Raw genomic sequence first — 13,423 nt, 5'->3', positions numbered from 1 at the left:
ATTTAATAGCATTTTTAAAGGGCCAGTAACTGAGTCTTCAAAAATGACTTAACTGCATTTCTATTTTTTGCTAAGTACATCTGGCCCTCTTTAGCCACAGGCTATGCATCCATGGATCCAACCAACCCAGATCAAAAATATTTTTAAAAAAGTTATGTTGTTGCTGACACGTACTATGTAGTTAGGCCTACCGTCATTGAGTCTATACTGAGTATGCACAGCCTTTTTTTTGTCATTAGTCCCTAAATAATACAATATAAAAACTATTTAGGCAGCATTTACATTGTACTTGGTGTTATAAGGAACCTAGAGAAGATTTCAAATATATGGGAGGATGTACATAGGTGATATGCAAATACTACACAAAGCTTTAGGTATGCGTGGATTTAGGTGTCTGTAGGGGCCTTGGAACTAACACTTTGGTTACCAAGGGATAACTGTATCAAAATATCTTCATAGTGGAAACTTCCTTTGGCCACGTTTTCCAGGCCTGTCTTGGTCTCACCTAGAACAGAAACTCTGCGGCTTCCAGTGAGCGCAGATCCCCTCTTCTCTGGTTTCAGCCCGCTGCCGCTGCCGCTGCCGCCTTTTGCATCAGGGATGGATTCCTGTGTCGTTGCCCGGAAAACATGTTAGTCACTCTCCTCTGAGTTAGGGCTTATACTGCTGGCATTCAAGTGTCAAACTGTAATCATCTGTGATATATTTAGATTTTTAGCTCACATTGCATTTGAACGTTAACTACACATCAACAAGAAAGTAAATGGCCCTCCTTTGGTTGGGAAGCATTGTACGGGCAGAAAGCCACCTCCGCTTGTTCATAGTGACACTGTTCATAGTAACACTGCTTCTTTATCAGATTACAAATATTCATGCTCCAGATTCCTCTTCAATCAGGAAAAGTGAATTATTATCAGAGGCCACAGGGTCTATTAAAGTTGTCTTTGAGGCTTAGAGCACAAAGGAAAGAGCATTCTGTCCTGAGACAAATGAGATATCCGAAGAGCAACCAGCATAGGATACACCAAGTTCTGATGAATTTGATACTTAACACAAAAGATGGTAGAGAAAGTCTTGTAATTTGTAGAAACAAGACGGGGACTGCTGCTTTGGCAGGATAACTCCATGGGGTGTGGGACGAGGGTTGAGGGAGTGGGTTGGGAGTCCTTTCACACTTCAGGCAGGACAAGCCAGAGCAAAACTGGGCTGAACAGGTCAGAGTCCTGTTTCTGCTCTCAACAGACCAGACCAACAGGCAGGACTTTGGGGTGGAGCTGGAATGCCAGCTGCTAGAGGTGGATGAAAGCTGTGTCTGGCACTGCTTGCACGGGGGGGTGGAGCTGATGGATAAGGAGGTTGTGAGTCAGACCAGGAAAACTTTTGGTGATCAAGGGACCTGGATGAAGGGTTAAATTTTCACAATCTTATCAGCTTGTGTGGTTTGGAGAAATCTGGAGGAAGTTCATCCAGCTTTTTTTTTTCAAACAACTATCAATCATGTTATTTTAGATTTTATTTATTTATTTATTTATTTTTGGAGAGAGGGGAAGGGAGGGAGAAAGAGAGGTGGAAATATCAATGTGCAAGGGACACATCGATCAGTTGTCTCTCCCCTGCCCCCAACTGGGGACCTGGCCAACAACCCAGGCATGTGCCCTGATTGGGAATTGAACCAGCAACCTTGCAGTTCGCAGGCCGGCACTCAATCTACTGGGCCACACCAGCCAGGGCTCATCCAACATTTTAAGATTATAAAGGGGGAAAGAGCTTGGACTGATAATGATGGAGGCCATATGTATCAGTCTAATCAGCCTGAATAAGGGCAAAACATGGGGTTTTGGAGAAGGACGTTAGAATGAGATCATAGTGGTACTATGTAAACAGACAGTTTGATAGCGTAAAGAAAGGCTGACCCTAGGACTTCGGCCAATATGGAGTTACAAATGAACTGTACTGGTAGTTTTTTGTTTTTTTGTTTTTTATATCAGAAGAGCATATGATTAGATAAATGCTTAAGGGGAAAAACAGGAGTCTAAATTGTGTTCTACTACTCCTTAACTAGTATTTCTTCATACTTGTATTTAAGTAAACAAAATGAAACATGTTTTCTATAGGACTTCTCAGAGCCTTTAAAATGGTAATTTTAAAGGTAATTAAATGGTAAATGGTAATTAACCTATCAATATTTCATGGCACACTGTCCTGGGGAATACAAGTTGGGAGAAGCTGATTTAACCTCATGTTAAAAAAGGCATAACCAAATTCAACTATCATATACAACAAAAACACCAAACGGAAGGAAAGTATTCCAAAATGTCAACAGTGAATGTTTCTTGTTGAATTATTTCTATTACTCTTTTATTTCCCATTATTTACTTTAATGAGCCTCTATAAGGAACATGGATGTAAAGAAAGCAGTGGTGTAGTTGTAGGAAACCAGTGTTGAAGTCAGCTTTAAAAGCTGTGTGACCTTGAACATCATCAGGTCTCAGTTTTCTCATCTATAAAATTGGAAAATATCTACCTAATGGGTTTGTTATGAAGATTAAATGAATTATGGCATCTAAATAACTCAGCATGAGGTCTGGCACATACTGTAGATATGAAATTAGAACATAAAGAGATATGGGCATGCTTTTTGCTAGCTTAGCTGAAGGCTGGGTAGGTAGGATATGGTAATTACCATTGAGCAATTAGAGTCTCAGAGTGTAAGATAGGGGTGCTGATTTGACAAAGGGCACTGGTCTATTCACTATGACATCAAGGCGACCAGAAAACACCATTCTCTGAGCTCTTAGCTTCCCCCTGAAGCAAAGAATTGTAGAAGCTGCTTCAGAGTGTGGGACAATATTCCACAGGACACTAGGCAGGGATGGTTATGACTTCTCACCTGAGTACCTTCTGTGTCATGGTGAGCAGCCTATGAATACTGTATTTCTAAAACAAACAAACAAATAAACAAACACCTTCCTACAACTTCTAGATTGCTTGGAACGAAATTTAATCATTGTACCAGAAAAAGGCATTTAACAACCTCCTTCTTCTAACGTACTCAGGAAAACTCTGCTGAACAAAAATAACTTGTGCTTGAACCACAGTGTCTCCCACATTATTCTGGCGACTTCACTGCTTCACAGTTGTGATTCTTGGAAACTTGTCGTAAAAATTCTTTAGAATTCTTAAATAACTTTTTTCTGACTTCATTTATTTAAAATCCCAGAATAGCCTCTCGAGCTATAAGTTTGACATCCAGGAAACTATTTATAGCAGGATGAGTACTCTCTGTGACTGATGTTAATGTTTTATTTTGAGAAGGACAAATCCTTAAAAAGATTGATAGGGTTGATGGTATTTTAAACTGAAAGCCGTGCCAAGGCAATTACGGCAAGTAGATATGAAATTGGAACATAGAGATATGGGTGTGCTTTTTGCCAGTTTAGCTGAAGGCTGGGGAGGCCTCCCACAAGAAGGACGGCAGAGACAGAGTCTTTAGCCAGATTTAGTGATCTTTTAGGTGGATTAGACACTTCAGCCTGGGGCGCCTGGCCTTTCTTTGTTCAGTGTTTAACAATCCAGAGCAGACAAATAGATACCGACTGTCATAACTAAGGTCAATACTGTCCTTGGTGTTATTGATATCCCCCTAGGTAGGACAAAAATAGGTGATAGAGGATGGAAGGTCAAGGTCAACCTAACTTAAAAATAAACTTTGTGTATTGGGGCCCTTAAATGATAGAATCATTAAGTAAATTTTTAGAACCAGAAATTACAACGAATAACTGGAGACTTGTAAATTCAGATTCCCCTTCCTCTGAAGCCTCATTAAGCAATTTATCAGACAGGCTTTTTGAACAGAATTGCTTCCTGATCCCAACCTGGCTTCCTCTAGGCACCTGGAACACTCTGTAACTCTAAGACACGCCCTGCTCTCCCAGGTGCCCTTAAATTAAGACTCATTAGTCCCAGGATCACATCTGGAGAGTGGGTAATATTCTGCCACTTTTGGAGTCAGGAGGGAAAGCAAGCCTGGCAGAGGTACCCATTCCATTCTCCCCTTGCTTAGTAGCTGGTGATTAGAAGACACTCTACAACGTTTAAAAAAAAAAAAAGATTCATCAGCTTATTGTAATCCTACCACTTTACTGATTGGTAGCTCATCATCTATGTCCCTTGCATCCAGTTCAGGACAGGTACTTGGAATATGTTAGGGATTAAAAGGTTTAAATCCTGTAGGCCCCTCAGTCTCATCTAAGGACAGGAGTGGTTTAGAGAACCCTGCAAGGCTAAAGGGAAAAAAAAAACAACCCTCAAGGCGGTGGGATTGAGCGCGGATTCGTTCCCTCTGCCGGGGAGGGCGCTGTCTTTGACTTTGACATTGTTCCACTTAAGGCCCTACTCGGTGCCGAGTTTCTACAGCTGCCCTCTCAACGGGCCAAGCTCGCTCCCGTTTCGGAGGCCCAACACAAGGTGGAGCGCAGGAGGTTCCACCACCGGAAGTTTCTTTGGATATAAAGAAAAACGGCGGAAGTAGGCCAAAGGCTCATCCTCAGTACTTTGCCTCCAAGCAGGCTACCCTCTAGCCTTTCTTTTGGTAGAAGAGGTGCTCCATTACTCTTTCCTTTCGTGAAAAGCAGTTTCGGCGGATACCGTGCGCAGGTTCAACTGGTTAGCTCCGCCTCTCAACCATTTTCCACCCTCCCAGGTTCTCTTGCCTGGACATGACGTACGCTTGTACGTACATGGGGGCGGGGCCTCAAAAGGAAAAGCGTCTGAGCCTAGATCTCGCGAGAACATTCCTTTCGTTCGCAGTTCTCGCTTTGCAGCTTCATTCTCGTCGCAACGAGATCTTTCGAGATCTTCTCCGCCCCCGCTACCCGGCGCCTTCACTGTGGCCGCTCAGCCGGAGCCGGCCTGGGCAGCACGCTCCGTAGCGGATCCATTTAAGAGGACCTAGGCCCTCGCGTGGGCACCCCCGCGTCCCCACTAGCATCGATCCCCTGGCCTACGCGGCCCAGTCTCCGCGCGCCAGCCCCGCCGGGGTCTGTGTCCTGTCTCGCCGGCCGGACCCGGGCTCGAGCCCGAGCTTTAGCTAGCGCCATGTCGGTGGTAGGCATAGACCTCGGCTTCCAGAGCTGCTACGTTGCTGTGGCACGCGCCGGTGGCATCGAGACCATAGCTAATGAGTACAGCGACCGCTGCACACCGTAAGTGTGGGCCAGGCCGACCGCGTGAGCTGGGGGGTTGGGGAGGTAGCAATTGCTCGGGTCTGCGACCCTCCTGGCTGGGGAACACGGGCCAGGGAGTCATCTCTGTTCTGAGCCGATGGCCTGGTGGATAGGGGACCCCCAGTGGGTGCCAGGACACTAGTGGTCGTGACCCACCGTGTGGGTCTGCGCCAAGAGCGAGGTCTTTTGCCGCTGGCCCGCTGGCTAAGCGAAGGCTGAGTTGGTTGGTACTCGGACCAGCGGAGGGCCCCGGTAAGAGCTGGAGGGAAGGCAGGCCTGGAATGTAGGATGGACCGAGATCCTCTTCCCGCAGGCAGGGACCAGGCCCAGGGCGTGTAGACGTTTCTTGAGGCTAACAGAGTTCGTAGCTTTGTACACAGCAGGCACTTAAAAGTTGAACGGGTTCGGGCGTCTGCCGGCGGCGGCTAGGAGGTGAAGCGGCCAGAGTCCCACGTGAGTGGGGGCGGGGCGGCGCCCGGAAGCGAGGGAGCGGGAGAACTTGAGGCTTAGGCTAGGTTTGGACCAGGGTTCTCGAGCTTGGGGTGATGGTGTAATAGATATCAAAAAAGGCCTAAATAAGATCGATGCTGTGTCGATAACCTTTATATTCACTTTGTTTTCTCACGTCCTTTCAGTATATTGAACCATGTTGGGTCATTCTCTGCTATTTGCATATCCACTTTCACAGTAATGTATTCCAACCAGGGTATTGGCTGCAGTTGCTACCTATTTATTTATTTACTTACATACACACTTTAGAGAGGGAGTGGGAGAGGGAGAGGAAGGAGAGAGAAACAGAAAGAGAGAAACATAAAGTTGTTCCATTTATTTATGCATTCATTGATTGATTCTTGTATGTGCCCTACCAGTGATGAACTGCAACCTGGGCCTACCCTCTGAGCTTCCCCGCCAGGGCTAGGCCCCAGTTAATGAATGACTCAGGGGCTCACTTTGACTTCTAGAACCTATAGTAAGTTATGGGATGAGAATAGACACAGTTCTAAAAAATCATGACTCACCTAGGTCTTTTCTTGGTTAGAGTAATCTACTTTTTGAGTACATAGAGCTGCTTTTCAATCCTTTGTCTTCCTCTTGGACAGAATATTTTAAGCTCCGTACTATTTGCTAGGTTCTCAGTGTGGTCATTCACAGGTATCTGTTCTAAAGGGCAGTTTTCACCCTAACTTCTGCCACGCTTCTTAAGCAGATTGCTAGCCAAACTAGTTTCCCATCTATTAGCCTGATCTTTGCTACCCAGAAGCCTCACAACATTTCCCTTCCACTTCCCAAATTTCTGCGTCTTGTTTTAGAGCTAGCTCAGGTGCTTCCCCTAAAAACCCACCTCAGATCCCAAAATGAACTTCGGTGGCCCTTAGTTGATTTTGCTTTTAGTTTTTAACAGCTTTATTGTGGTGGGATTTAAAGTGTGCAGTTAGATTGTTTTTGAGTAGTCACAAATCTGTGCAATAGTCAAGTTTAAAAGCTTTTCATCACCCCCAAAAGAAAGCGTCTACCGGCTTTCTACCCCGTAGAAAAAGCCTCATCCTCTTCTACCCATTCCTGACTGTTTTTATAGTTTTTAACGATGGGTATGTTCTAATTTGTATTTCCAGGGAAGTGTATTGTATAATGACCTTTTTTTTTTTTTTAAAGCATTAAAGTTTGTTTTTAAGTATTTTAGCATTAATTTCCTATTTGATACTGTCTTCCTCTTTGGATTTAACTTTCTTCACTAGTGAAGATTGTTTCCTCCAAGGAAATGCAATAAAAAGGATGGAACACTGAGTTGGTCTTTTAGCATCTTGGTTCTTTCTTGCCTAGAATTGAACATACTTCGCCAGAGGGAAGAAGATCTCAGATACTGGAAGGAACAGTGTTCCTGTCCTTTCTTTTAGGCTGTTACCATATGCTCTAAATTTTTTAGATAAACAGGAGTTGCGGCAATTTTAACTATAAATCCCATTATATGAAACAGGAAAAAAAGCACGTAATGTTTCCAGATCACAATAAATATGCTTCAGAGAGTAAGTGACCAGACACAGTATGTAATTGTGATAAGAAAATACCTTTTGAATATTTTAAGTGATTTTTCTTGTATGTTTTAATTCCTTAGGAACTTATAGGGATGCTTGACACCCAAATAACTTTTTTTTTTTTTTTTTTAAGTATCCTCACCACAGGACATTTTTTTTTTCATTGTTTTGAGAGCGAGGAAAGAGGGGAACATCTGTATGAGAGAGAAACATGATTGGTTTGCCTTTTCTTATGCGCCCTGACCAGGGATCAAACCTGCAACCTTTTGGTTTATCGGCCATTGCTCAAACCAGATGAGCCACACTGGCCAGGACCAAGGAATTTTTTTGAACTGATTTTGATTAGCTGAGATTTCTGTGGTGTTTGCCTGGCTAAGTAGAACATGGGAGCGGAAAGGTTGATCTTTTGTAGTGGTTGTGGAATAATGGTTTCATACCTCAGGTACACAGACTGTGTGATGTGTATTTGTTTTAGTGTCAGAGGGGAGCAGGTTCCAGAGTGTTGGCTATGATGCAAGTACTTAACTCCCTCCTACCCTCCTTCCTTTCCCTCCTCCTTCCCCCTCCCTCCCTTCCTCCCTTCTAGATTTTATAGATTTTATTGTTCGAGAGGAAAGGAGGAACATCAGTGTGCTATTGCCTCTTGAATGCCCCCTACTGGGGACCTGGCCTGCTACTCAGGCATATGCCCTGACTGGGAATCAAACCAGCAACCCTTTGGTTCTCAGGCTGGCACTCAATCCACTGAGCCACACTGGCCAGAGAAATACCTCATTTCAAATTGTGGGGTTAATAGCATTTGGATTCAGTTTTTGAGGAACTAATTGAGTCTTACCCAAGAAGGGGCACTTTCCCACCAAATTTAGGTTTCTTTTATTTTAGCAAATATGCCAGCCATTGTGCTAAACACCGGAGGTGTTCTGATGACAGATCAGCGAGATCCTCCCATCATGGACATGGCTAATGGAAAAAGCCAGATGCTGAGCAAATACATATGTGATTGCTAATCATGGTAAAGGCCCAGATGGGAAAGTACAGGATATGATGACACAGGGACCTAATTTAAATTGTATGTGGGGTGGAGACAGAAGGTACTCTTTTTTTTTTTTAAATTTTTTAAAAGATTTTATTTACTGCCCTGACTGGTGTGGCTTGGTTGGGTGTTGGCCCATAAGGAGAAAGGTCATGCGTTTGATTCCTAGTCAGGGCACATGCCTGGATTGCGGGTTCGGTCCCCAGTGCATATGCGAGGCAACCAACTGATCGATGATTCTCTCCCACATTGCTGTTTCTCACCCTCTCTATCTCCCTCCCTTTCCCCCCTCTAAAAATAAATAAAACTGTTTAAAAAAGTGCCATTTATGTAGTCTTGTGTTCATTGCAGAATTACTTGCAAAAGCCAAAATTTGGAAGCAGCCCAAGGGTCTTATCAGTAGATAAGTGGATAAAAAAAGCTGTAGTACATTTACCCAGTGGAATACTACTTGGCCACGAAAAAGGGAATTTCTGTCCTTTGTGACAGCATGGATGGACCTGGAGAGCATTATGCTAAGTGAAATAAGCCAGTCAGAGAAAGACAGGTACCATATGATTTCACTTGTATGTAAAATCCAATGAACAAATAAACAACAGAATAGAAACAGAGGGGGAGGGGTTTGGAGGGAGGTAGAAAAGGGTGGGGGGGAGATAAATGGTGATGGAAGGAGACTGAACTTGGGGGGGGGACACAGGGCATTATACAGATGATGTGTTATACAATTGTACGCCTGACATGTATATAATTCTGTTAACTAATGCCACCACAAGAAATCCAATAAAAAAGTGTCATTTGGGTTGATACCTAGTGGATGAGTAGGAGTTTATCATGGGAGTTGTGGGCCTGAGGAAGACTTGCTGCAAGAAGAGCGGGGCTGATGGGACAGACTAGAGGATGAGGGCTACTCCCAGCCCCCTGAGAAGGGTGTGAGTGGATGAGGAGAGGGGTTGGGCGGGGCAGACTAGATTATGGCGGAGCTCTGTAAGTTATGGGTGTTTATTTAGGTGCATTTCCCACACACAACTATAAACCTACTTTTGCCACATCCTGTATTTTAGGTATCTTTCAGAGTCTGATATGAATTTATCTCCTTAAATATGTAATTCCATATTAGGATTTGCAACATGTTTTCTTCAAATACTCAGGTTATTTAATATTTTGCTATTACAAATAGTTCTTCAACAAGTAGTTTTTTGTATTTGTGTTTACATGTTAATACTTTTATTTTTGTTGGATAGATTTCCAGATGCAAAATTGCTCGGGCAAAGGATATGGATGCTTAAGAGTTTTGGTACATATTGCCAGAGTACTTTCCAAAAAATTAAGAGATCAGTTTATAGCAGGAACATAAGTGATTTCTTCACCTCACTGGGGGTAGATGGTTTTAGGATGGCTGACTGGATTATACTGGGGAGTTTGAGAAAAGTGAAGCAGCTCTTACATAGCAAGCTGGTTGGCAGATTTTTGTGTGAAACGCAGACCAGGGCTTCATTGGAGCTGGGGTAAGAGCTATATTTTGTTTATTAAATGCCCTTTAAAAGTGGTTAACAAAATTTATATAGCAACCACATGAGGGTGGTGCTGAAATTTTTCCATTTCAGAGAGGAGTAATTTCAGAGAAATTAAGCAACAGAGAGATCACACAGCTAGAAAGAGAGAAAGGATTTGGACAGACCCAGACTGTCCGGTTCTAGAACCTTAGCTTTTTTTACTGTATATGTATATTTAGATCAGTGAAGTTGATGGCAAAGTGGAGAAGCTCCACTTTCTTTCTTTACTCCCCCCAGCCCCCCTGCATTTCTTTGGTGCAATAGGTGGCTTATTGTTATAGAACTTTTTTAGAATGTAAATACTGTGTAGTATACTGTATTGATAATTTCTTATGATACAGTAAGAAAAATGGACTTTTCCCATACTTTGCAAGAAATATATACGTTGTTTAAGGTGTTGCTGCTATTATACAGGGTGAAGATTGATGTCCCTTAGTGACATTTGATTGCTTTGTAAGAAGTTGGGCACTGTTTGTAGTATGTGTATATACAGGCCAAAAAAGGATGAATAATTCGAACTGATACACTTATTTAGCCTTTCAAGATGTATGAAACAATTACTGTTAAAAAGGCAGATGTAGATTTTAAAAGTAAAATGTTAACTGCAAGGGAAATATTACTTAAAGCAGCTCTGTACAGTAGGACATTCTGTGACAATGGAAAAAATTGCCCAAAATCCAAGTTTTAAGCAGTACGAATGATTAATTCTTACTTGAGGGGGGATTGGGAAGGCTTCACAAAGTGGGTGGTATTTCTGGAGAATACTGTGATGTAGAAGGGACCAGAGCATTTCCAGGTGGCAAAATGACATGAGCAAAGCAGGATAATGGGAAGACTTGAACTTGCGCTGGGTCACTGTGTGCGAGGTGCGGCTGGAAGACGGGGTGGGGCTGGGATGGGGAGTAATCTGGGCTTTGTTGGGGGTTGGCTTTCTTGGGAAGGTAATTGGAAGCTCTTGCTTCTAGGGTTATCTAGGTCAAGTAGGAAATTATGTCTTCAGCAAGACATAAAGTTGGTAATGTTCGTATTTTTTATTCTTAGAGCTTGTAATTGGTTTGAGATGTAGTTTTGAGAAAAGGGCTGCAGGAAACAAGGGAAGATAATTAACATTACCCTTCAGTTATGTTGGGATTGAGGTATTGGTGGTATATACCTTAGAAAAGCAGATCTGGTAGTTTTTATTTTTTAATTTTAATTTTTATAATTTATTGATTATGTTATTACAGTTGTCCCAATTTTTCCCCCTTCCCCCGATCTGGTAGTTTTTAGAAAGATGTGCTTTTACCAGTGGGTAGACTGAGGAGTGGAGTGAACGAGTGAATGGAGTGGGTAAGATTGCCTTGCGCAATTTCCTGAAGGGTGGTATAAGCACTGATGGAGAGATTCAAGTGGTGCTCAGGAAATCCTAAAAATGTTAGTGGTTGGCATATGTGCAGGAAGGCTGGTGATGAGATCTCAAGCTAAACTGTATTTATTCAGGGCACAGCTGCCTGCAAACTGCCCTGGGAGATTGGCTCACAGGGGCTCTTACGCCATTGGTTGGGAAGGGCCTGGAGGCCTGGCGAGGCCCAGCACTCTGTCAGTGGGTGTAGGGCTAGTAAATGTAAGTACAATTCAGCTCAGTTAATATGTCATCTAACGTAGTCAGATTTGGACCAAGGAATAGGGCTCCAGAGCCCTATTTCTTAGTCTTCTATAAATTGAAAGAACTAGGATTCCAGGGAGGGTAGAGAAGGTCAAGGTCAAAGCTGTAATGTAAAGTTTGAACAAATGATCTGACTCCATTGCTTTCAGATTACATGATCCTGGGTAAATATACTTATTAATACCTTTTTGGTCTTAGCTTCTTATAAAATGAGGATAAGATAGGGTGATTAGAAAGATTAAATGAGACGCGGCCCATAGTGATTTATGCAGTCACTATAATTGAAGCAGAAGGAAGAGGGCTTTAGTAGCTTGAGGAGGAAATGGACTAGGGAAGAGCTTTGTCTTTTGGGTGAATTTGATCTCATTGAAGCTTGAGAGAAAGCAGCTATTGGAAAGGGAGGTGACAAATATATGAGAGTGCAGGTGACAAGGGCAAGGTCCCAAAGGGATTAATTTGATTGAAGAACATAGGGTGATGCACTGGGGCAAAAGCATCAACTCCCACATAACTCGAAGCTTAAGCACAGTATTTTAAAGTGGTTATACCTTTAAACAGGTTTTGGTTTTGCTTTCTAAGAGAAGCAGCAAATCAATCCAGCAGACAGTCCGTGAATTGGCGATTTGGAAGAATGTGTTCAGAAGTGGGAATGAAGTTCCTCGTCAGAAACTGAGTCCTCGGAAGCTAGTTGTAGAAAATTTACTTCTTATTTACAACAGGACAAGAGTCATTTTCAGGATTTATAGACTGTTCTCTTGGTGCAATTATAAGCTGATTTAGAAAACAACATTTAATTGATGAATTGCTATGGAGGTACGTTATTTTATGTTGGGATTTTGAACACCAGATTTGAAGAATTAAAGGATATTGGAGACTGGCTAGTCACCTGTCTGTGCTATTTCTGACAGATGATCATCACATAAAACTTCAACATCTAAAGCCTCCTGTGGATAGTTTTAACTCAATATAAAGGTTACAATCATAGACTTATTTTGTGCTGCTAAAATATATGGCTTTTTAGTGAGGACTGAGAAATCTTGTATGGTTTTGGGTGTAATGCCGCACTAAGGATGTTAATGTTGCAATAAGGATGTATTCTAAAATGTTTGTTGTATCTTCTAGGGCTTGCATTTCTTTTGGTCCCAAGAATCGTTCAATTGGAGCAGCAGCTAAAAGCCAGGTAGGTAGTTTTATTTTTTCCTAAAACGACCTATTTTTCTGGCTTGTCCATCCTTTGTTCAGCAGTTTTTGAGTGCCCCTGACATGTCCAGCACTGGCAGGCCTTAGACATACAACTGAGAGACAGACCCGATCTGTGCTCACGGGTGCTTGAGTGAAGAGCGTGAACAGTATAGTGTGTTCAGTGCAAACTACTAGGAAGTATTTTAAGTGTTCCTTAAGTCTTCTCATTGGGCTTTTCTTCTTACTAGTGTTGAGGGTCAATGTTGTCTCTAGATTCAATCTTGTTAATCAAGGTTCTCAGGGAAGGAAAACATACTGTAAAAGCACGTTAACTTACCATTAGTTTACTTTGCAAATCAGCAGTCTGACATATTTGCTGGTTTATGAGTAACCAGAGCAGCAGAATCCCAAGAGTTCTGTCATCCTGACTGACTGAGGTTGCTGTGAAATTAAGAAGGAATTGCGTGTTTGACCTTTTTATGGTTCAGTCTGGAACAAAATATAGAATGAGTATCTGGCTCTTTTTCTGGACTGGGAAGGGCCTAAAATTCATAAGCCTAAGAAAATGATGCTTGGCCAATGGTTATTAATGAAACTGGGTGTTTTATAATCTAGGAGGCAGTAGGTAGCAAGTACACAGCCATATTGAAATATCATTCCTTCTGAAATTTCAGGGAATTCTGGTTTTAAATTTGCTTTCATTATTGAGAATAGTTATTGTACTGAACTGGCTGCCTAGTCCTAGGTTGACA

At 42.5% G+C, this 13,423-nt stretch overlaps 1 protein-coding gene and 1 non-coding gene across 3 annotated transcripts in view; both read left to right on the top strand.

Annotated features, from left to right (window-relative positions):
* The first annotated feature begins 3,956 nt into the window (after positions 1 to 3,956).
* On the top strand, positions 3,957 to 4,096 carry LOC129066808 (small nucleolar RNA SNORA7). Its single transcript, XR_008528741.1, has one exon. It is a non-coding gene; the product is annotated as a small nucleolar RNA SNORA7 (small nucleolar RNA).
* Positions 4,097 to 4,804: 708 nt separating this feature from the next.
* HSPA4 (heat shock protein family A (Hsp70) member 4) overlaps positions 4,805 to 13,423 on the top strand; it is a 34,640-nt gene continuing 26,021 nt past the window's right edge. The window contains exons 1-2 of one of the 2 annotated variants that reach the window (XM_054568479.1): positions 4,805 to 5,204; positions 12,612 to 12,669. In XM_054568479.1, the coding sequence (XP_054424454.1) occupies positions 5,098 to 5,204; positions 12,612 to 12,669 (165 nt within the window). In that variant the 5' untranslated portion in view covers positions 4,805 to 5,097. The remainder of the gene's footprint in view (positions 5,205 to 12,611; positions 12,670 to 13,423) is intronic. The other variant, XM_054568478.1, reaches the window with a different exon arrangement.

Source organism: Pteronotus mesoamericanus, unplaced genomic scaffold (assembly GCF_021234165.1).
Source record: "Pteronotus mesoamericanus isolate MK-2021 breed Mesoamerican mustached bat unplaced genomic scaffold, CSHL_Meso_final contig_2, whole genome shotgun sequence".
Taxonomy (NCBI): Eukaryota; Metazoa; Chordata; class Mammalia; order Chiroptera; family Mormoopidae; genus Pteronotus; species Pteronotus mesoamericanus.
The sequence above is the reverse complement of the archived record's forward strand: the minus strand, read 5'-3'. Positions and strand labels throughout refer to the sequence as shown.